We start from the raw sequence: 23,869 nt of genomic DNA, 5'->3' as shown, positions 1-23,869 counted from the left end.
TGTTTGCTGTCACATCTGTTCCTTACCTTTCTTTGTTCTGCTCAACATCTCAGAGGGCAAATGACACATGCCAGACTCCCCTGCCAACGGGCTTCTAACTAGGTTCACCCAATGAAAGGTGTCAGAGGAAGGGGAGCGCGGGAAGAGGAGAGAAGTCCAGGTGTTTCTCTGCCCCCACCCCCACCCCAGCTTCAGGCAGCACCTCCAGCCTCAGCCTCTCCGTGAGCAGCCCCAGCCCTGGGCTCTCTACCCATCCCTCTTCCCTTTGAGTTTCCTCCTCCCCATAGCCACGAACCCACATGCCTCCCCACTCCCACACCCTCTTTCCACACTTCCAGCCCAGACCGGGTCCTCACCTCCTACCCCAGCTGTGGATGGGGCAGTCTCCCTGGGCAGAGCAGCAGGGTCTTGGTCTGCTGGGGCCAGTAGGACAAAAGACCACAAACTGGGTGGCTCAGACACAGAAATGTCGTTCTCCCAGTTCCTGAGGCCCGACGTCCAAGATCGGGGCGCCAATATGGGATGGCTTCTGGCGAAAGCCATCTTTCGAGTCACACCCTGCCGACTCCTTGTCCTGTCCACAAGTGGTGGAAGGGCCAAGGGGCTCCATGGGGTCTCTTTCATAGGGCACTAATCCCATTCAAAGGGTTCCACCCTCGTGACCTGAGCATCTCCTAAAGGCCCAACTTCTAACCCCATCACATTGGGCATTGGGATTTCAACACGCGAATTTAACCATAGGAGGTCTGAATTCAGGAGGCAGGTAATTCCTGAGCATGGGTGGGGAAGGGTGGAGAGTTGAAGCCTATCCTGCAAACCAGGCCACCAGTGAGCAGAACTGAGCAGTCCCCAGCCGGACCCCGTGGATCCCAAACCAGGAGCTCTGTCACCCGACGGGGTCTAGACATGCAGAATGTCTTCCCGCCCAGCAGGCTCCATTCATCCACTCACATCTTCCCAGCCTTGAGACAGACTCACGTGGGCCACTGCCTCCATGATGACAGAGTCACTTGACCCCTTTGGATCTCAGTGTCCTCGTCTGCGTTATGGGGACACTGGGGTCAGTAACCGGGAGCCACATTCATCCTGGCCGTGAAGAACAACGTGAGCAGCACTAGGAGAAAGAACCATAAGCGGTGAAGGTCTTTGGAGAGCGGGGGCAGAAGAGACACGGTCACAGCCACTGTGGGGCCATCAAACAGGGAAGCGGCAGGATTGGGGGTAGTGCTGGTCTCCCCGCTCGAAGGACTGGGACCCATATCTATGGTACCTCAGACTTGACCGCAGTCAAGTCAGCTCCTCAGACATGCTAGCTGCCCCAGTCCTGAACAAGGGACTACTCCATGCCTACGAAGGCAGTAGAGGAGGCCTGCGGCCTCCCCAGCCACTCCAGAGTGAAGACTGGCTCCCTGGATGGGGTTGGGGGTAGGAGAGACAGAGGGCCACGCAAGTATCAGATGCTGCCACGGCGCGTTTGCCGTCTGCCAGGCTCTGTGCGCGACGCCAGGACACCACTGCGCACTCCAGCGGCTAGAAGAGGAGGTGGAAGTCTGTTATCACCATCAACCAAAATGTCCCCCTCCCATTCGATTAAGGCATGGAGCCTCAGAAAGATTAAGAAAGCTGCCCAAGGTCACACAGCCAGAATGTGGCAGAGCCACAGTTCCAACCAACTTGATCTGTTAGAAGCCTCCAGTCTCCCCCAGATGATTTCATGTCTCACCACCCCTGGCTCTGGCATTGAGAGGACGCTAGCCCTGGCATTTAAGTCAAGGAAGTAGGTGATCCACAGAAATGGATGGCTTGCAGAACCCGCCCATCACCCCGTGTGGGCCTCCAGGCCTTTAGGGTGTGTGCCAGATGTCGGAGACAAGGCAGTGGCCGAAAAGGATGGTCCACTGGGAGGTTGCCTCTGCTGATACTTGTAGGAAGGCTTGCATGTGTGTAGGCGTGTGTGCCTGTGCACACACAAATGGACACACCAGCCTAACCTCCATGTTGGTGCAGGAGAGAATCAGGGAGAACTCTGCATTTGATAAGTGAGGAGAGAAGGGCTGGGTGGCTCCACGGTCATCCCCATCTCCATTCCCAGGGAAAGACTCTAATATTTTCCTGGAAAGCTGGCCACCAGCCTGGAGGCTGTAGGTCTCCACAAAGTCAAGAAGAAAGGACACCAGTAAACTCTTCTCCAAAATCAGTTCCAACTTTATCAGCCCCTCTTACAGAGTGGGGGAGGACTCATGCCAAGTGAGGACAGGCTGTCTCTGAGCACATCATCCCCAGACGCCACTGCCTCCTGAAAATCAGCCTCTACGTGACCCCACGCCTTGCCCCGGTCTCCAAGCAAAGCGGAATGGCTCCCTCGTAATCACCCCATGGGACTCAGTCTGGCGTGGTGTGGGGAGCACGAACCTTGGGATCCTCTGAATCTCAGCCTGGACCTCAGTCCAGGAGCCATGAGGCCCGGGGCAGGGGACCCAATCCTTCTGAGCCTCTTTCCTCTTCTGTAAAACGGAGATAATAACTACCCGTGGTCTTAAGTGCAGTCAACATGAACATTCCTGCCACTTCCCTTTCCCCTTCTTCTTTCTGGATCCCCTTAACCTCCCCTGGCCACTGTACCACCTCGCTTCAGGCCTCTCATTTCCCAGCATCCTCCCAGCCGCGGCCCAGCTTCTGAGCTTCGCAGGAGACAGTGGTTTTGCCACCCTTTGCTTGTGGCCTGCCACGGGCCAGCTCCCCGGAGAGCAAAGGCCTCAGAGCCCTGTGCCTGGGGGACCCCACCCTCTTTGTAAACACCCGTTGGGCACCAAGTGACCTCAGGAGGGAAGTGCTTCACCGGGACCCTCCTCTCCCAGCCCTGCCTGCTGCCATATGTTCCAGAGGCAGCGCCAGGCAAATCTGGCACCCTCGCACCCAGGCCGCCTCCGTCCTGGAAATAGGCACTTGGAGCCAAACCCTCGGCTGAAGGTGGAAGGAAGTCGGAGTCCCTGAGCGCGGCTTCTCGCCTGCCCTCCCACAGCCCCGCCTTGGGCCATCCCAGAAGGGGCAAGTGCTCTCACACGAAATGTTCTTCCAGGATCCCGATAGACATCTCTCCTCTCCTGTTAATCCTTGTTTCTTAAAAACAAAGACAGGAATTAAATATAATGAAATAAGGGCACCTGGGTGGTTCAGTGGGTTAAAGCCTCTGCCTTCGGCTCAGGTCATGATCCCAGGGTCCTGGAATAGAGCCATGTGTCAGGCTCTCTGCTCAGCAGGGAGCCTGCTTCCCTTCCTCTCTCTCTGTCTGCCTCTCTGCTTACTTGTGATTTCTCTCTGTCAAATAAATAAATAAATTCTTTAAAAATATATCTAATGAAATAGTGATCATTTTCATTCTGGGCAGTGGAGATGGATGTGTGTGTTTTACTGTTCTCTGTCATATCTTTTTCTGTATTGTTAAAATTGCTCTCAGTAAAAACATTTTTCTAAGATTTTAAGTAGTCTCTACACTCAGCGTGGGGCCCGAACTCACAACCCCAAGATCAAGAGGTGCACGCTCTATTAACTGAGCCCACCCGGCACCTGTAAATCAAAATACTTTTAAGTCAATAAGATTCATGCAGGTTTATTGGGAAATTCAGGGGATACCAAAAGGTAGAAAGAGAAGAGAATCACCAGAATCTCTTCTCGGCAAACAGACCATTTATCCATTTGACTTACATCCTGGTCCTCATATCTGGTCCTTTTTCTAGCATGCATTCATGTCCTTTTATTCTTTTTTTTTTTCTTTTAAGATTTTATGTATCTATTTGAGAGAGCGCGCACAAACGGGGGGTAGGGGCAGAGGAAGAGGGAGAAGCAGACCATCTGCTGAGCAGGGAGCCTGATGTGGGACTCGATCCCAAGACCCCGGAATCACGACTTGAGTCAAAGGTAGACACTTAACCAACTGAGCCACCCAGGCACCCTATTCTTTTTTTTTTTAATTGAAGTATAATTGACATATAATATTGTATTTATTTTAGGTTCATTTTATTCTTATTACCCAAAAAATGGCTTTATATTGTTTCATTGTTTCCCCTTCACAATATATTTTATAAATTATATATATATATATCTCCCCTTCACAATATATTTTGAACAGTTTCCCACGCCCTTGGATCTTAATTGTTAATGCACTTCTCTTCATTTCAGCATTTTTCCCCATGTAATCATGAATAAGGTATATTTCTTATGATTGCGATCCATATAGATCCCATTAGGATCATACAATTTATAGCATTTATTAGTTTTTCTTACCCAAAAAGTAATACACTTTTGTTGTAGAAAAGTTAGAAAATACAGACAAGCAAACAAATGAACACACAAAATCCTACAGCCTGCTAAAATAACCTTTGCTAACATTTTTGTGTTGAACCATCCTGTCCACATTTTCAGGTACACAGGTAAATATACGGAAACATACATTTTGCAATAAAATTGGAATCCTATGATTCCTACTATTTTTAGCTCACATTCTGTTGTTTATTTAACAATACATCTGACATCAATTAGGATTGTTTCAGCTACAAATGACAGAAAACCCAAAGGAACAGTGGCTTCAACATGCTCGTTTCGCTCTCTAGGAAATGATGTCTGGAAGTAAGCAGCCCTGGCTGGTATAGCAGTCCCGTGACCATCAAGGAATCCAGACCCCTTCTACCTGGGGTTCTCCATCGTCAGCGTATGCCTCCCACTAGGGCCCCAGGACGGTTGATGGAGGAAGACGGCTTCTTTCAGTAAAGAAGAGAGATGCCCTCTTCCTCAAAGAGGCGCTTCCTGGAATTCACATGCATCACACCTACTCATAGCACCTTGCCAGAACTAAGTCCCATGTCCCCCCCACCACCAGGAAATAGGATTTATCTGAGTAGAGCTCTTATTACTATAGAAAAAAGGAAGAACAGATTTTGGGGGGCTAACTGGCTTCTCGGTCGCATTTTACAAACATCTTCCTAGGACACCTAGTTGTATATCCCATTTTTTTCTCTCTCTTTTTTTTTTTTTTTTTTGGTGAACGTTTGACAACATCATTAAATATTCTTCCATTTTCATGGCTGCTTCATGTTCCCTAATATGCAGGTAAGAGTGCTCATAGACCCAACGCCCTCTTCCTTGATATTTGAGTGTTTTGCTCTAGCAAATAAGGCTCTTCTGTGGTTAAAACTTGTCAGAGGAAGAGATCCCAACCTTTCCTCTATACCCTGGGGGTGACCACCCAAGACATTTTGCTGAGGTAACAGGATAGTGTCTTGAAAGCTGGCTTACCAGTCTAAATTTGTTTCTGCAAAAATAAAGTAAAGCTTTTTGACAACAGGTGTATACCTTTGTTCCCCTTTCAGAGGAAGTCACAGTGCAGGGGGCAGAGGGACAGGGGCAGAGGATGGTGGGCAGTTCTGCCCTGGACGGGAGGAAGATGGGGTGGGGGACAAGGGGGTTGGCGGCTGAGGGTAAGGAGTGAGTGGGAGGGGACTGTGGACTCTCGGGAGCCAGGGGTGGACATGGTCCTGAGGCAAGGGGACTTCATGGGCCCCAATTCATTCTTTTTTTTTTTTTTTTAAGATTTTATTTATTTATTTGAGAGAGAGAGAGAAGGCATGAGCATGTGGGAGGGGCAGAGGGAGAGGGAGCCTACTGTGGGGCTCGATCTCAGGATCCAGGATCATGACCTGAGCCGAAGACAGACGCTTAACCGACTGAGCCACCCAGGCGCCCCCCAATTCATTCTTCCCTCAAGTTCAACCTTTGCCTTTTGTGTCCCTACTCGGGGTCATGCCCTGCACCAGTCCCTGGGAATATCTCGGGGAAGACATGGTCCCTGCTCTCCAGGAACCCAGTCAAATCTAAATTCTCAGATGTTAGAGTTCAGCCGGCTGTGTGCCTCAAATACAGAATCCTCAAGCCCATACCCAAATACCTGAAGCAATTCGTGTTGGGGGGCCTAGAATCTGCATTTCTTCCAGTCTCCCCGGGTGACCGACGAGCATGATCCGGAACCGTTTCGGTGGAGAACTATATCAGTCTAGGCGTTTGGAGGTCTCTTAAATCAGGCACACCTGGAGCCTCTGTCAGCTCGTATGTGTCTTGAGTCTTGATTGAGTGTTAAGCTGTTAACAAAATAATGAGGACACCTGTCAGACACACCTGAATCCAAATAGCCGCTCCATCCTTCCGTAGCGGAGTGACCTCGGGCAAATTATTTAAACCTCCCTGAGACTCAGTTTACCCATTTGTAAAACGGGAAGACTCCTGCTCCCCATGTGAAAACAAACACTGGTGCTTAGCAGAGTGTCTCTGCAGGCAATAAAAGCTAGCTATTATTAAATTAATTAAAACTGCCTTTAGGTAAGTAATTAGAGCCAGCGACCAGAGACAGATATAGAAAGCTTTCTTAGAGGCTGCCTGGCTCAGATGCTACTAGGCCTTCAATTCACAGCTGTTATTATTACTATCATCCTTACGTTCGTTTTAATTCTAGGCTTATCCTCACCTCGAGCTGTACTAGCCACTCAATCTTATCCTCCCAACAGAACTCATGGATGGAGCCATGGACTCATGGCTCTGAATTGTGGGCTTACTGGGGTACCCCTAGAGCCTGCTCCAGGATGAAAAAGGTTTTCTCAGGACCTTCCAGAAGGACGTGCAAGCAGCAAGCAGGTCGGCAGGAGTGGGGACCTCAAGTCCCCACTTTCAACTCCCTGCTTTTTGCGGGAGCCAGGCATAGCCCTGGGCCATTCACCCGGCACCCAGGATCTGAGAACTGTGCAGCCCAGGGCTGCTCAGGGGCCAGAAGGAAGTGGCAGTGTCACTGTTGATAATTACATTTTCAAGTGTTCTATGGATGGAGCAGTTACCATGGTGACGCTGAGCTGAGCGGCAGCCTCTCTTGAGTTGAGTTGTGAGTCAGGTTCAGCTTTATTTCTTTAAAAAGAAAACCAACGCCCTGACCTGTGAAGGACAAAGCAACACGCAGGTAGAGACTGGGGCGTCCACTTGGGGCGGGGGTGATTCAGCACGCCGCTCACAGGCCATCGGTGTCCTGACGTCAGTTGGCCCAGCTGGCTCCCGGGGCCTGGAAAAGTCCACAGAGGTAAGTGGGGGAGGCCGGCATTTCAAACTGGCCCAGGAGAGGAAGCACAGAGGGAAGCCACATGGCCATTGGGCCTGTTGGAAACCTCTTAATGGGAAGAATATCCCATTTGCTCAGCTCTGGCCCAAGGGCCTGGCTCCTTCAGGGGACGCTTCCAGCCCTGGCAGGGCAGTCCTCAGGGCCCAAGGAGAGAGGCAGGTGAGGGCCAGGTTCTCAGGCTGACCCACCCCTCGGTGTGTATACACTAGCTATGGCCCCTGGCGGGGGAAGCGGGGGGTGGGGGGGGGGGCAGGCCGCAGAATCCTGGAAAGGACCGCAGAAATGTTCTTCCTGGGGTGACGGAAGAACTCCCGCAGGGGGAGAGGGATCCTAATAGCACCCATGCACCGGGGACTCTGAGGAGGAAATGCGATAGTATTTGCAAATGTTTAACGTAGAGCTGGGCTGGCATACAGTCAGCTCTGGGGACTGAGGGCTATTGTTAACTTCTGTTCAGGCCCTTATCTTCGCCCACCTGGTTAGAACCGCAGCAGCGTCCTAACTCCACGGGCTGGTTCTAGTCTTACGCACCTCTGATCTGTTGTCCACACCACCGCAGAGCGGTTTGCTGAAAATGCATCCCGATCATGCTACTTTTCTGCCCCCGAAATCTGCCAGTGGCCCCATTTGCCTTCAGGATAACGCTTAGAATTCCTTGAAGGGGCTTAGGCCTTGAACGATCTGGCCCCTGGCCGCCCTCCCCAGCCCAGTCACTCACCACGCCCTACCAGCCTCAATAAGTTGGGGCCAGTACCCCAGTGCCGGCACTCTCCCCAGGGGGCCAGGCTCTGTCGTACCTCCAGGATCTTTGGCATGCCATCCCCTTGGCCTGGAAAGTCCACTCTAACAAACACCTACTTCTCTCTCCTCCAAGACCCACATCAAGGACGCCGTGTACGGGGAAATAAATCTTCCTGTCCTCCCAGTGGCCTGCAGAGCAGGCCACTGCCCACTCTGAGCCCCTTCGGCACCCTCTGTAGAGACATTTCTCACTTTACACTGCAATTCTTGCGACCTGTGCCTGTGACACCTTTCAGCTTCTTGAGGGCAGCGCTGATTCTAAATAATGTCTGTTTGCCCAGAACATAGACAGTACCCTAACATTCACAAGGGGGGACTGCAAATGAATGAATGAATGAAGACAAAAATCCATTTCTACAGAAGGAAACTGAGGCCCAGATAGGAGGAGTGACTTGGTTATTAAAGTAGAGTCCTGAGGCCCTCTGACTCTAGGACCATCTGATTCCAGAGACCAGGGACCATCCATCCACTCATCCATCCATGGCTTACTAAACACCAACCACCCAGCAGATACAATCTTGTCCCTGGAGTAGCCCTGGCCCGCAGGACCCCACAGACAAGTGGGATAAAATGACAGATGTACAGACAATTCCCTCACTTTTCACTGTGAGCTGGGACAGAGGATGTAGGAGTGATGGGAATTCCGGGACCCCGATATGGATGGAGGTAGAGGGAGGTCCTCTGGGTCTGTGTCTTCTACTCCCTCTGTGCCCATTCTGGAGCCCAAGTTCCCACAGACAGCCAGCCCAAGGCAGCAGCCTTCCAGGTGCTGTTAACACAGGTAAACAGACATCTACCTGGGCACACACATACCTCAGAAAGGTGACAGGGACACTCAGTCACAAGGACACATTTGCACCCCTCAGCCATCAGGTCAGGGGCCCTCCAGGAGCAAAGACAGATGAAGTCAGACTGCAGAGCATTCTCGGACACTTCACACCATGCCTCGCCCTTTCGCACACCGGGGCCCACTGGATCCCCACCTGGTGAGGTCCTCCAGGCAAGACAAATAAACTGTTTTCTCCCCCATTTCCAGATGGACAAACTGAGACCCCGAGAGATTTAGCTGACTTGCCTCCCGTGCCCCCAACCACCACTTCCCCACTTCCCACTTCCACTTCGTGGAAGTTCCGGAACTGACCCATTCTTCTGCAGGCATTTGCAAGCCTTTAGTCTGTGCCAGGCCTTCTGCAGGGTTCAGGGGATGCCGAGGCGAATTGGCCACAGCCCCTGCCCCTCGTGGGAGATGGCAGCCACTTCTAGCCCCAAGATCTGAATCTGGGTGTAGCCAGGGGAGCCTGAGCTCCTGTTAGCCTCTGCAACTTAAGAGTTTTGAGTCTCTGATTCAAAACGTAAATGAGATCAAACCTGTCTGATGCTCAAAACCTCCCATCACACCCATCGCGCTCCACAGTACCACACCTGACCCAGCTCTCTTCTTACCACCGCCCACCTCTTGTCCCACTGGCCTCCTAGCTGTGCCCACAGCAAAAGAAGGAACTCCGACCTCCGACCTCCGACCTTTGCACCGTCTCTTCCCGCTTCGGGACAGGGTTTCCCGCAGATGGTCACAGAGCAAAATCTCTCCTGCCGCCCTGTCGGTCTCTGCGTCTTCAAGCCGCCCCCCGGTCTCTGCGTCTTCAAGTGGCAGGACACCACTGAGTCCGAAACGATGGCCCTGTGCTTTTCTTCAAGGTACTGACTTCATATGACAATTATGTGCATTTAACCATTTACGACCTCCTGTACAGAAGAGTAAGAATGCATCCACTGTGTTTATTACTATACCCTCAGCGCCTAGAATGGCGCTGGGCGCATAGCAGGAACTCAGTAAATTTTGATGAACAGGAATGTATCAATCATGCTGTTGCCTCCCCTTTAAAATGATGCCTGGAGCACCTAGCTAGGAGGACTAATTATGTTATACACGGGAAGATGCCGAGCCCGGCGCTGGGTACTTTGCTGCGCAGGAGAACATTGGTATTTGCTTTGCTCTTGCTGTTATCACTGGGGGGCCGATGGGTGAGCAGTAGGGGTGACGGGCGTGAGAGTAAGTCACACGGTGTGGTAACAAAGCTCTTGTTTCTGAACACAGTCCACCACTTTGGGGCCCAGGCAGCAGCCCCTCCATGGGCCTGAAGATCAGGGACCAAATCTCCTGCCCTCTTGTCCTGTGGGAGTCATCCTCAGGGTCTTGTCCGGATGGCCAGGAGACCTCTGGGCCCCGCCTGGGCTGGGGGCAGTGGGCAGCGTCCAGACCAGGCCTAGGAAACCCTTGATTTCCACCCCCCTGGGAGCAGGCCCCACATCAAAGCCAATCTCAGAGGGGCGAGGCCTCGAGATAAATGGAAGATTAAAGAAGGCGAGGTCTCCACAGGCCACAGGGAGAGGCAGCAGGCAGGCGACCACAGAAGGGAGGCCCTGACACAGCCCGGGCAGCGGGCAGCGGCCATCTTGGGGGGCAAGAGGTGAGAGGGGGGCCCAAGCCTAGGCGAGTGGAGTAGAGCAGGGATGGGTAGCTCAGCGCCTAGGCCTGGCTGCTCCCCCCACCCCAAGCTTGGCCCTCCCACCCCAGCATTAGACTTGGGTCTATTCCTCCAGTCCATGTCTACTTCTTAACCCTTTCTCAGCCAGACAGCAGCAGGGAAGTGCATCAGAGGAACCCCCAGGCCTCTCTTCAAGAGAGTTTGTTTGGTCATTGGGTTCAGTCATTGGGGTTTGCTCCCTCCAGCAAAGGAGCCTGTAATGAAGCCCTCCTGGTCCCAGTCTTCCTCCCCAGGAAGGTCTGTAATTAGTGCAGGAGGCGAGGCTGGGAAAGCTCAGACAATGTCATTTGAACCAGGATGAGACAGGGCTCAATTGCTAGTCTGCACATTTTTTTTTTCTGGTGCCATTTCATATACAAAACTCCAGCAAGCTTAACCCTTTCCTGGCTGGGCTCTTATGCTGGGGTTTCAGCCTGGCATATTACCCAACCCTGTGCCCAACGTGTGCCTGTCTCGCCTGTCTGCGATGCACACCCCAGTGCAGGAGAGCCGTGATTTCCAGCTTCTCTAACGGCCAACACGGCCATCTGACAACCCATCATCCAACAAGCCTTTGCTGAGTGTCACCGGATGCTAAGCACGGAGGAGAGAGGACCCAGAGGGAAGTCTATCATCTTGCCATCAAGGAGATTACAATCCTCTGAGCAGTGGAGGAATGCAGACCAGCAACAGGTGGTAATCGATGCAAGACAGGATAGAGTCAGACGGTGAGGACCAGCAAGGGGCAGGGAAGGAAGTCGCGCGCAGTCCGAGTGCACAAGATGGGAGGTCCGCATGCGGTGAGCATTCTGTAGATACAGACTGACAGAACCATCTTCCTGGAGCCGAGCATTTCGGCAATCAGGGTGTGAGGGCTGAACTCACAAGGGCAAGGGAGGCAAGCAAAGCCTTGGCAGCTCTGAACCAGCCCCAGATGGAGACAAATGTCCGAGTCTACTGGGAGGCACAGGCTACCGCTTCCCCTCCCATGCCCTGAAGCACTCATTCTGAATCCCTGAACTACAGTTCATCTCACACTGACGTACAACCTGTCTGATTACATATCTGAGACCCCACCGGACTTCGAGCAACCTAAGGTCTCTGATGCCCAAGCACTGAGCCTAGCACTCAAGAGGTACTCAGTAAATGCTCATTAAATAAATGACTGAGTTTTGGATGGTAGGATGGAGGTGTGAGGAAGAACCCACCTCCACAGCCTTTCCCAGAGGGGATGTCAACTGTGGCCTCGCTGCCCTTATCAATCATAGCACAATCTCCCTAACATATAAAGAGCTTCTAAAAATCAATAAGACAAGACCAACCACTAATTTTGAAAAGGTCAAAGAATATGAACAGGGTCTACAGAAAAGGAAACTTAAAGTGTTCTTGGGCATCTAAAATGACTCTCAGCCTCACTAATAGAAGAGAAATGCAAGCTGGAAACCATTCAAATGTTTACTGATACCCTTTATTTCAAAGACAGCAGAGAAAGCAGCACTGTGTACATAGCCGCTCCGGGGCATGAATTGATATGAACCAGTTGACACTATCTATCGACATTACAAATGCACATTTTCTTTGACTCAGTAATACCTTGCCTGAGAATTTACCCTACAGATACACAGTGCTTGAACAAGACTATCAATACAACATTGTTTGTGATAGTAAAAACTTGGAAACGATCCAAATGTCCATCATCTAGGGATAGAGAAGTAAATTACGGTACAGTCATACAACGGGTAGCTATGCAGCTACTTAAAAAAAAAGAATGAGGGGCACCTGGGTGGCTCAGTAGGTTAAGCCTCTGCCTTCGGCTCAGGTCATGATCCCGGTGTCCTGGGATCAAGCCCTGCATCGGGCTCTCTGCTCAGCAGGGAGCCTGCTTCCTCCTCTCTCTGCCTGCCTCTCTGCCTACTTGTGATCTTTGTCTGTCAAATAAATAAATAAAATCTTTAAAAAAAAAAAAACAAAAAAAGAATGAAGAAGTTCTCTATGTACTAATATAGGCAGATCTCCAAACCAGATTTTTTTAAAAAGGGAAAAAAAGATATAGAACAATGTATATATAACCCTCTTTTCATTTAAAAAAGAGAAAGAGCTGGGTGGCTCCATGGGCGAAGTGTCCGACTCTTGATTTCGGCTCAGGTCTCAATGTCAGGGTCATGAGTGCCATGTCGGGCTCCACATGGAGCATGGAGCCTGCCTAGGATTTTCTGTCTCCCTCTGCCCCTCCCCACCACTCTCTCTTTCCCTCTTTCTCCAAAAAAAAGAGAGAGAGGAAAAAATATATAGATACATATGCATACACACACACAAACATACACACCCCAAAGAAGGGTACCCAAGGAAGCAATCAAATTGATTGTATGTTGATTAAAGGGTGAAAATGTAGCCATGAGGTTGGAGGATATAGGAATGAGAGAATTACCTCTTATTGTATTCCCTTTTTTATGTTTTTGAGTCACGTGACATTATCTAGTTAACAAATTCAAAAAGACCAAAAATAATAATAATAATAATTTTTTAAAAAAACAACCCTCAAAAGCCATCTACCTAGATACTGGGGGTTCTAGGCTTTTCCCCAAGTTCCCTTCCTGGGCCCTACAGTATTTTCCTGAGGCCTTGGGTCCGAGTCTGTGGTGGCTGAGCTGGTTCCTGCGGATGGGGGATGCCCATAGCCCCCAAAGTCCTCTCTCTCTGCATGACAGGGGATGCGAGCCCAGACGTGGACCTGCTCTTCAAGCAAAGGAAACTGAATGAAGGCTACTGAGAATTAAAGGTTGGAGTCTCCAAAGCCCCCAGGTTCCTCACAATGCCCCCAGGAAGCCCCCCATTACTACAAACGTGTCCAGTCCTAGAGTCTGGATCTGTACCGTTGTCCCAAGAGGTATGTCACATAAGGACAGGCTACGACAGGGGTCCAAGTCACCGTGTGAGCCCCAGGAAAACAGGATAATCCTGTATCTGCCTCTGAGGGCTGTGAGAAGGCTTAAATGAGGCTTAACTAAGAAAAGGCAGAGGAACTGCATAGCATAAATCCTGAGATGTGATAAATGTTACCGTAAAATGTACCAGGCCCACTGTTGGTATTTTTTGCCAATTGTTGGTCTTTGTCTTATTGATTTACAGGGGCGATTTATGGATTCAGAAGATTGAGATCCTCGCGGCGAATCGGCAGAGCATTGAGGGTCAACGGGACCAGAGAATACATGGCAGTTTGTGAGAATCCTTATTTCTACGACCATTTCCCCTCCGGGCCATGCAGGCTAGTGTCTGCAGGCATCCCACACGAGAGGCCCTAGGGCTCATCTGGACAGGCCCGAGAAACGAAGTCTTTATTCATCAGCTCTGTGTCACTGTGTGTCACTGCCAGTGTCCCGGGATTGCCAGACACCGTCATTCTCCACTTCAGCTCTCGGAACAACTCCCCTTCCACTCTCGATCAGACTCATTCTTTGCGTCCTCCCTAGAGGTGTCCAGTTTGTGGAGTATATGCATGGTGCCGGGCCGTGTAAGGACTGGATTCACTAACAGATGAGTTAAGGCCTACCCTGGGAATCCCCAAGTCTTCATGCAGGGGCTCCCCAGGGGAGACAGACTCCAAGTGATTAGGCCTGAAGGGGTATAGCAAGGGATCAGGGCCCCGAATACACACCACTGCAGCCCCTCGCCCTGATCCTTGGGTCTTTGGTGCTTGCTTGCCACAGAACTGAGAAAAAAAACGTGGCTCCCCTGGGCCCACATCCATTCATTTTCTCCAGGGAATTAGTCCGCCCTTCAATTCTGGAGGCTCCAGAAATGTTCCTCAGAGCATCTGGAATATATATTTGCTCTCCCTGGTGATTGCCAAGGCCAGCTCTGCTGGTTTTCTGTTTGTTCTACTCAGCCATGGGAGCTGGAGCTGGTTCCTGCGGATGGGGGATGCCCATAGCCCCCAAAGTCCTCTCTCTCTGCATGACAGGGGATGCGAGCCTAGACGTGGACCTGCTCTTCAAGCAAAGGAAACTGAATGAAGGCTACCGAGAATTAAAGGTTGGAGTCTCCAAAGCCCCCAGGTTCCTCCCAATGCCCCCCAGAAAGCCCCCCATTACTACAAACGTGTCCAGTCCTAGAGTCTGGATCCTACCTGGAAAGATTAAGTTAAACAGATCAATTCGCACTTGAGCTTAATAGCTGTGTGACCTTGGACAAATAATATAACCTCTCTGAGGCTTACCTTTTTCATCTATAAAAGTAAAAATATTTCTGTATTTACACCTATCTCACTTCAGGGTATATTAAAGGTATTTGAGAAACCCTGCAGACAACAGAATTAGATCTTAATAGGAGAAAAAGGATACAAAGAAAGGGGGGATAAAGACCTAAGATGAAGCCAGGCTGCAGTCAGTCTGTGAAATGGAACACACACACACCCCCCCCCCGCCCGTCCCGACCACCCCCACCCCCGCCATGAGATCCTGTTACAGAGGTGTGCCCCAGCAAATTCACCTCTGAGCTTCCTGACAGTCCAGATAAAGGAAATTCAATGAGACACAAAATCTGAAGTGGTCATGAGATTCAAAATAGACCCACAGCTCAGAAGCGACCAGCTTTTCTGTGCCCTGAGGTCAACGAAGCTCTCTCCCCTGGACCTGGCAAAGGGGGCAGGTTGGGGAGGAGGAGTGTGTACACAGCGAAGCTGAGGCTATCTTCTAGGGCTTTTTTTGTGTTTGAATTAAAATAAAAATGCCTGACAGTGACCCTTAGAGCAGCTGGCCCATAGTAGGTGCTTAATACATCCTCCCTCCCTCCCTCCCTTCCTTTTCGGTCCTCCTCGGTCCTCAGTCTCCTCCCAGGTAAGGAGTGTCTGTGAGATCTGTGCACACAGCTCCTCAACCCTTCAGCACATGCTAATTAAATACTTATCTGTGTACCAGGCTCTGGGCAAGGCCAGTGCAGGAATTGCCCTAAACCTCACTCGATTCTTTCCTGCTGTCCCCAGATCCTTCTTGGTCTCAGAAGTCCTCTCCCCCCCCCCCCACCCACCCACCCTTCCCGGTCTCAGGGCTCTGCCTCCCCTCCAGCAGGCTTATAAACCCCAGGGAACCCCACTCCTGTGGCTTGCCCCTCATTCCCCACATAGCTTCAGGCTGCTCCCTCCTGCCACCACATTCATGGAGCTCAGCCACGTGCAAAAGCACCATTAATCTTCCACTCCGTCTCCCCCGGCCCTGCTGCCTATTGGAAGAAGATGGAAACCAGATTTGCGGCCGCACGCGCGCTGGCGCGGATATGCACAAAGGGGTGGGTCCACTTCTAGGTGTGAGCTGGCACTCTCCCTCTGGAGGCTTGCACGCGGGCTCGAATGGCAGAAGCCCCTCAGGTCAGTCGACACCTCCAGACGCAGGATCAGCCGCCCAAGCGGCGTGAGCGGGCACGGTCTCAGGGCCGCCCACTGCAAACTCAGCTCCTGGCTGATGGACGCCCAGAGACACAGGAGCTCCTCACACACACAGCCCACATGTGCTCTCTGGACAGAGGGAGACCGAATCACAGCAGCTCAGGGCTGGTAGGATGGAATCTGAGCGATCATCCTGTCCCAGACCCTCATTTTACCAAAATGAGTCTGAAGTCTTGATTTAACCTTGACCGTTACCTGTCCCCACACACCTGAACACTGCCTGGGTGCATTTTAGCAAAGTTTTGGATTTAAATGCCCGATGCTGCTTCTGTGCTTTTCTGCTGATGGGCCCCTTCAGCCTCGCCAGCCTTGGAGGTTGGGGAAACTAAGGTATAGAAGCAGGCAGGAGGTAGACTGAGCAAGTGTGGCAGTAGGGGTCAGGGTCTAGCCTCTGAACTTTCCGTACCCCTGCCCTCCCTCTCAGTCCCATATTTCCAGCTCTGCCAGGCCTAGGTGGGGCAGGATTTGCTGGGGAGTGTTCCCGACAACATAAGGGCTCACCAAGGCAAAAGGAAGGCCTGGCTTTGTTGACTTTTCTCCCCTGGCTTCCATTAGAAAGCAAAGGGGCTAGAGGCTGGATACCTGAGTGTACGTACTCTGGGGTTGGAGCCAGTGGCCTGAATTATAGAGGCATCTAGAAGCAGAGTTGGTACAGGTGACTCGAGGTAGAGGAAAGAAGGGTGAGTTCAGAGCAGGACTGAGCAAAGCAGGAAGCGGGTAGAGCTGTTCCCCAGGCGGCAGGCAGACAGAGGGCCAAGGGGCGGGCCTGCCTCCAGTCCAAAGAAGGGACAATAGAACAGAAATTCAGGGAAAACGAAGCTTAAATAATTACCAGGAAAAGTCACTGGAAGAGAGGCAAGTGTTTTCTTAGTCCTTAAGGAACTTCAGTCTTCAGAGAATTTAGAGAGGGGGAAAAAATCAAGGTCCTTTTCCAAGGCAGGGTGGCTGGTGATTCACTAGCTGCTGAGGAAGGCCCTGGAAGGCCCTCCCCTCAGCTCCGGCCTCTCCCTAGTGAGCAAACCCAGTTCATCTGGGGTGAGCGGAAAGGGCCCTGGGTAAGAAGCCTGGAGGCCCAGATTTCATCCCTATCTCTGCCTCCTTTAAACCTGGTGACCTAAGGCAAGCCTCCTATGCCCCAGGCCTTGGTCTCCTGCAAAATAAAGGAGTGGTAAGTCATGAACTCTCTGAGCCTTGGTTTTCTCATCTGAGGATTAGGGATGATAATAAATCACATTTCATCAAATCTAAGAATCGATATCATCAATTGTATGATGCACCACTATTTCATGTGCATTCAGAAAAAACTACCTAAGTATCACATGCCATCGATTATAAGACACATTCTGATTTCCGCGATGCTGAAACGTACCTCCCAGCATCAGTGAATATGATACTCATTTCACAAGTGTCTTCCAAGAATTAAATGCGATAACATAAGTATTTAGTGCCTGGCACAACGCAAGTACTCAATAGATTTCAGGTATTTTTATGGTTCAGGGTGAAGCAGGGAAGGAACCAGGCCAAGGGGATGGGTCTGAAGCCCACCCCCCCCCCACCTGGCAGGGTGCCACCCCAGGGACTCCAGGTCCAGCCCCAGCAGGGGGGAAGGGGAAAGCAGCCGTGTAGCCCCTTTTAGGAAGCCACAAGAGAACAAAGGGCCCCATCTATGCCCCGGAAGTCAGCCTAATCTCCAGGATGAATGTGTTTTCATTTCTCAGAAGTTCCTGTTAGAGTATGCCGAAGTGTTTTTCCCTTTACAATCCAGGCAAACAAGGCAGGTTTACTTTGGGTGACCTTCTACCTATCACCCAGGGCCTGCCTGCCGAGTGTAAATACCCAGCCTTGCACCCTTCTGGAGGCTCTGGGCAGGAGCCTGGAACATCGGAGTGCCAAGCCTCCTAAGGAAGCAGGTGCTTCGCCCCTTCCCACCTCCACTCTCCAACAAGACCTGTGCTGGTATAGGCGCATTTAGAAGGTCATTGGAGAGGACAGGACCCTCTGCGTCATTAACACATCTCCCATTTTATTGATGTGAAAACTGAGGCCCAGAGAAGGACAGTGACTCTCCAGGGGTATGAAAGCATGGCCATCCCCATCCAAGCTCCCACCCCCTCCACCCTCAGATATACACACACGCCATCCCTGCTCACAGCGCAGCCGGACAAGGAGCCCCTCTCTCCACCTGACCTTCAGGGTCTGGGACAGGCAGGAAGCTTATCTCTGTCCTTTCTCTCTGGTGCGTCATTGCCCAGAATGGGATGTCTTTATGCATTTCGCTTACCCTCTGAAACAGCTGCTGGAGAGCAACAACCAGATGTTCCTAAGCCCTTAACGGAAGGGGCTACAGTCTGTGCTTTTCTTGACCTGGATTGCAGGTGTTTGCAGAGCCAATTTTGGCCTCCTTCCCCTGACCCTTCAGATGCAGAGAAGGGGCCTGAGAGGGACTAGACTGTGGGGCCAGGTCCAGGGACTAGCAGGGAGGGAGCAGACCCTCCCTATGAGGAGAGACCCCCAAACCTCAGACCCAGTGAGTTGTCTAATTTCCTCTCCCCAAAAATTGGTAAGAGAAGATACAGAAAGGACACACAGCTACAGAAGGCTTCGGGTGGCCCCCCCTAACCTGAGCTAGCACCACTCTCTTCAGGACTTGAACAGAGCCTCGAGCCTCCTGTGATCATAGATCATACGATCAGGTTGGTGGAGGGCACTGGGGTTTCACGTTCGTCCCTCTCGCTCCCACACCAATGCCTGCCTCTCCCACCCTTTCTGTTCTACTAACTGGTCCCTCTGGCTGCAGTCCTTTTCCCTCCACTGTGCCCCCTTTTACCGTTCAGCCCAGGCCTGGGTTCTCAGCTCACACATCAGAGAGGGCCTCCTTCCCCACTCAGTTGGATCACACTGGTTTATTTCCTTCGTGGTCCTCCCACTCTCTGAAACCATTTTCTTCCATTTTTTCTACCCTTTCTTCCCTCAGTGACTGTGGAAAAATTCTTAATCACTGCTATATCTTCAGTGCCGGGGCTGTTTATCATGCTCAGTAATACTTGCAGAACATGTGACTAAATTCCCTGCCGCACTCGTCCTTGCGGGACTTCGCCATCCCCTTGACCTGGGAAAAAAGCAAGATCACGCTCCTACTATGTGCCAGGCTCTGCACTGCCCATTCCCTCTCTTCTCTCCTCCTCCCCTGCCCCCTCCGCCACCCCCCCCCACCCTCAGGATTTCTCCTGGGAGATCCTGCCTCTCAGACTCCATGGGGAGGTACCGGAACCAGTTTGTCTCCCCAGGATTATTTCCAATGGTTTCCTGGGGTGTTCACCTGGGTAAGAATCAGGAAAGAGAGGACACTCTAATCCTATTTATCTAAAACTATATAATCTTCCCCAATCATTTAAATGGTGCCTCTGTCTCCAATTACAGAGCCGGCTGGGAGGAACACACACACAATTTCCAGCCAACCTCAGGCAGAGGGACAGTTTTCTTCCTCCTGGGAGCCTGCAGGGACTCCAAGCTTGGGGACCGGGACCCCAGACACCTGCTACTTCAAACTGACCTGCCACAGACTGGTGTGTTGGCCCTGCCAGAGACTATGCCCCTCCTCCTGGAAAAGGATCGGCCACATTCTCAGTGCTGGAATGTTCCCCAGGTGGCCAGATGTGAGGCATGTGGGGAGCACACCCACGGTCTCAGCACCCTAATTCTACCTGTCACTGTTTTGAGAGTCAGCTGATTGCTTTTGGGCCCACCTAGAGTGTGGGCTATATTCTCAGCTTCTCAGAAGCAAACTCTTCAGGAAGCTTGGGCACTAATAGTCATGTGACAGCTTGGAGGGTCAGAACCTTATTCTCCAGAACTCTGTCAACTGGGTCATGAGACGGAGGGAAAGCCACGCGCCTGCCTACCTGCCCCAAGCGAGCAAACAGCTTCTATCTCTGCCTTACCGTGTGTGCCCACCTTGGCACCAACAGAGCAATTTCCGTGACACTCTGGCTTAACCACAATGACATCTCTGCTTCTTAAAGGCTTTTTGGTTCCTGAGCTAATTAAAAGCCACAGACTGAGAGGACACACTTAATCCTATTAATGACTTCTGGGCAGGAACCAGTGCCTTTCTCATTCCCTCCATTTGTTCAGGTGCCTGGTGATTGTTTATCAGCTTTTTCAAGAGATTAAGCTGAACTCCCTGGCAGGCCACTTGGGTACTGGTTCCAGGGGGCCTGGGAGTGTTCGGTGACCCTGGGGTGTGCAGACAGCCACACCTGGCAAGCTCCATGGGCTCTGCTGTTCTCTGTTCTGCTCTTAGGAGCCATTAGAGGGACTGGATGACTGATGAGCAGAGGAGTCTTCGCCTCATTTCTGCTGTTCACTGTGCCCTTTCACACACAAGAAACCTGGATACCGGCCCTTGCCCTGAAGGATCTCAGAGTCCGGTGGGATCATAGACATGTGAGCAAATGGTGACAGTAACACATTAGACTCACCACAGAGGAGATAAGCACACTGTGTCCCTCGAGTGTATAGGATGCTAACTGCTCCAGCCTGCAGACCAGGGAAGTCTCCCTGGAGGAGGAGACATGTGAACAGATCCCCACCGAGAGATCTGTTGAGCGGCCCATGAGACAGAATTGCCCAACTTTGGATTTGGTTCAGGCTCTAGCATAAGGCTGGAAAAATGGAAATAACTCAGCTCCCTCATGAATTTATGGGACAGTGGTTGGCAAAGCCTCGATGAGATGCCGAGGTTCCAGGAACACAGTTACTGGCTCCAGGATAATTTTGCTTCAAGCCCCTACCTTGATCTTCAGAGAACAGAGACATTGAACAGGGAAGATCAGCTTGCCGTTGTCTCTTTAAAAGAGGAGGGGCCATTCCTCAGGCCCCTCCCTCTTCTCATTAATATGAAATTTATCGTGAATATTGATATGGGGGCGTGGAGCCTCGGCCAGCTGGGCTAACCAGCCAGGGGTTCCCGGTTTCACAGAGAGGAAAGTGACAGAAGCTGTGCAGAGGGAGACGCAGAGAGAGCAGAGCGCCGGGCAGCCACCCAGTCTCGGGGGAGCACTTAGCTCCCCCACCCCCGGCTGCCACCCTGTCCGGGGGGCTCCTCAAGCCCTCAGCCCCACTCCCAGGCTCCCCATGGAAGCCAGCTGTGCCCCGGGAGGAGCCGGAGGAGGAGGAGTCGGCTAAATGCTCGCGGTGCGCCCGGGGCCCCTGAGCCCAGCCTGCTCCGCGCCGCTGCCCTAAGGCCCCCGCGCCCCCGGCGCCCCCTACCCGGGGCCGCGCCGCCCCTGCCCGCCCCTCCCCGGGGCTTTGCCCCAGACCTGCCCCCGCCCGCTAGCCTGCGCTCAGACAGGAGCTCTGGGCCGGGTGCGCCGCCGCCCTGGAGTGAGGGAAGCCCAGGCGAAGGGGGTCTCCGGAGCCGGCCGCGATGGACGCCGTCTTGGAGCCCTTCCCGGCCGACAGGCTGTTCCCTGGATCCAGCTTCCTGGACTTGGGGGATCTGAACGAGTCGGATTTCCTCAACAATGCGGTAAGACGAAGGGTCTGCGTCCCCTTTCCTCCACTCCGCACCCCTCTTCGCGGCGCGCCTGACCCCCCCTTCCCGAGGGACGGGACTACACATCACAGGGCAGAAGCGGGGGAGGGGGCTCGGTGCAGGGTCCCCGAGAGACACGTGGTTAGAGCCGTGAGATTTGGGCACTAGATCCCTCCATACCCCCGCTAGACCCCGAACCTGGGCCGGAGCCTCCGAGCTTGCGCTAGTGCGCACCCGTCCTGGGGGCTCCGTCCGTGGATACATTGACCTCGGCTTTCTAGGAGGAATGGGATGTCGAGGAGTCAGGGCCAGCCGATCCCTGGATACGTCCCCGAGGGACACCAGTCCTGCCTCCCCCCAAGTCCCCCCCCCCCATTTTCCAGCGGTTCTCCACCCACCCCCGGTGTTCCGGGACCAGATTGGGCTAAAAGTGGCGGCGCCCCTGCCTGCGCCCCCTTTAGGACCTCGGTGGCTCAGCGGCTGGTTCTCCGCTGGGGGGCGCACACGGAAGTGTTCGGAAGGCCAGGGACCCGACGCCCCTTGGGGGACCAGAGTCGTACCCCGGTTCTAAGGGAGTCCTGGTAACTGAGGGGTGCTGCCGCGGCCGCCCCGCGGAGTCAGGCCTGAGGTTCCCTAGGGACGGACCCGAGGCTGAGATGGTCAGGGCAGCACAGGATGATCGGTCTGGAGAAGGGAGGTCTTTCTCCCCATCTTTGTGTCTCTAGTTCTGTTCCTCCGTCCTTCGTATCTCCCTTTCTCTGACTCTCTCCCTGTGTCTTCGTGACTATCTCTGTCTCTGAGCTTATGCTTCTCTTTCTCTTCCCCTCCCTCCCTAAGGAAACGTGGCTTCTCTTCTTCCCTCCCTTCCTCCCTCTCTCAGGCTCAGCCCAAAAGCCCTGCTGGGGGGAGGGGCATGGGCTCCGCAAGGCAAGAAAATATTTGGGTTCAGAAGGGCCTGCTGGGTTGAAATGTGGACAGCTTGGGGAATCTGCTGGGATTCCGTCTGACGGGTCTCTGCTGGCTAGTCTCCACCTCCTGGGACCACGATGAACTTGGCCAGACAAGAGCCAAATGCAGAGACTTCCAGGATTGGACATCGTGGACTTTGACTTCAATTGTCCCAGACCTCTAGACTGATGGTGGGGAAACAAGCCAAGGGACAGGAACCTGAGTCCAGGAGGCATGGAGTGTGAGGTCTCCCAGCCCTCCATTAGGGATATCTGGGTCACCCTGCTTTCTGAGGATGGCCCCTGGTCCCAGGGAAAGGGAGCAACACAATTCTGCACACAGGCCAAGAACAGGAGGTGGGGAGGACTTGAGCTGGTAGTGGGGAGAGCAGGGTTCTAGTCCTGCGCCTGCTTCAGCATCCCACTGTGAGCTGTGCCTCTGCTGCTTTGTCTGTAAAGTGGGCAGAAGTTGAATCAAGTCTTTCTAAGGATAGTCTGGCACAGATCCTGGGGATCAAGTGGCAGGGAATGGGGGTTCTTTACACCCCTCCTGGAGTTGGTAACGGATACCAGTCAGAGGGAGAGGAGTTTGGAGTTTGTTCCCCTGCAGCAGGGTTGGGGGGGGGGGTGATAGAGCTCTCCCCACAGCACCATGAGGTGCCCTCAGCAGCTGAGTGGGTCTTTCTTCTGAATGAACTCTGCTGCCTACAGCTTCTTCCTGATCCTTCATTCAGCCTTGTGTCCCCAGCTGCTCAGCTGGGCCTTGGTCCAGCGCAGGAAAGGAGGCAGGATCAGACAGTGGTATCCAGCACTGGGACTAGGGAGGGAAAGCCCTGCCGGGGAAACTCCTGACCTTGAACCTAGGCAAGGCTAAGCCAGGAAGGGAGAGAGGAAGGGATTTCTAGGAGGATAGACCAAGAACTCCCAGCTAGGAATCTGGAGATTTGGTTCTAGCTGTTCTGTCACCAGCCAGCTGGGCAGTTCAGACAAGTGGCTTTTCTTCCTCTGGGCCTTGGTTCCTGCATTGGAAAAATGGAGGTATAGATCCTTCCCCATAGTGGTGAGAAAATTAATTAAAAAATCAAAGGAGGAAAATGCCTGGCAGGTAAGTTTCTATAGTTCACTTGTTCCAGAAACTAGATGGAGTGGTGGTTAAGAACTACTCAATGAGTTGCTGTGTGACCTTGAGCAAATCACTTTCCTTCTCTGGTGCCTCCGCTTATATGTCCAAGATCCCTTACAGCTGAGACCACATACCAACCCTACCCCTGACTCCCTCTTCATTCGGCATGAGGGTAGGGAAGTTTTTCCAAGGTAAGGATGGGAAGGAATGGAGTCTGTGTGTCTCCCAGTCTAGAAGATAGAAAACAGGGTATTCACCCTCCTTAAAAATCCAGATAAAGGCCATAAGATCATGTGGAAAGTGTGTGTGTTCTGTTGCCCCATGCAAAAAGCAAGAACCCAAAA

General features: G+C 52.4%; 1 protein-coding gene and 2 long non-coding RNA genes across 5 annotated transcripts in view; 2 read left to right on the top strand and 1 right to left on the bottom strand.

The window, feature by feature from the left end:
* Positions 1-4,243: 4,243 nt before the first annotated feature.
* Positions 4,244-16,888, bottom strand: LOC106006893. The gene is made up of 3 exons (XR_001181215.2): positions 16,752-16,888; positions 6,847-7,096; positions 4,244-6,131 (listed from the first exon to the last, which is right to left on the bottom strand). It is a non-coding gene; the product is annotated as an uncharacterized LOC106006893 (long non-coding RNA).
* LOC123387748 lies at positions 7,000-15,456 on the top strand. Of its 2 annotated transcripts, XR_006602240.1 has the most exons (5): positions 7,000-7,114; positions 9,431-9,649; positions 13,188-13,258; positions 13,609-13,698; positions 14,441-15,456. It is a non-coding gene; the product is annotated as an uncharacterized LOC123387748 (long non-coding RNA). The 2 variants fall into 2 exon arrangements; XR_006602239.1 differs by lacking the exon at positions 14,441-15,456 and having other exon boundaries at positions 13,609-13,824.
* A 3,990-nt stretch (positions 16,889-20,878) lies between the features above and the next one.
* CREB3L1 (cAMP responsive element binding protein 3 like 1) overlaps positions 20,879-23,869 on the top strand; it is a 34,871-nt gene continuing 31,880 nt past the window's right edge. The window contains exon 1 of one of the 2 annotated variants that reach the window (XM_045065962.1): positions 20,879-21,449. In XM_045065962.1, coding sequence (XP_044921897.1) covers positions 21,348-21,449 — 102 coding nt within the window. In that variant the 5' untranslated portion in view covers positions 20,879-21,347. The remainder of the gene's footprint in view (positions 21,450-23,869) is intronic. The other variant, XM_004763149.3, reaches the window with a different exon arrangement.

The sequence above is a fragment of the Mustela putorius genome, unplaced genomic scaffold, assembly GCF_011764305.1.
Source record: "Mustela putorius furo isolate JIRA1106 unplaced genomic scaffold, ASM1176430v1.1 tig00003859_pilon_pilon_pilon, whole genome shotgun sequence".
NCBI lineage: Eukaryota > Metazoa > Chordata > Mammalia > Carnivora > Mustelidae > Mustela > Mustela putorius.
This window is presented reverse-complemented; position numbering and strand designations above follow the sequence as displayed.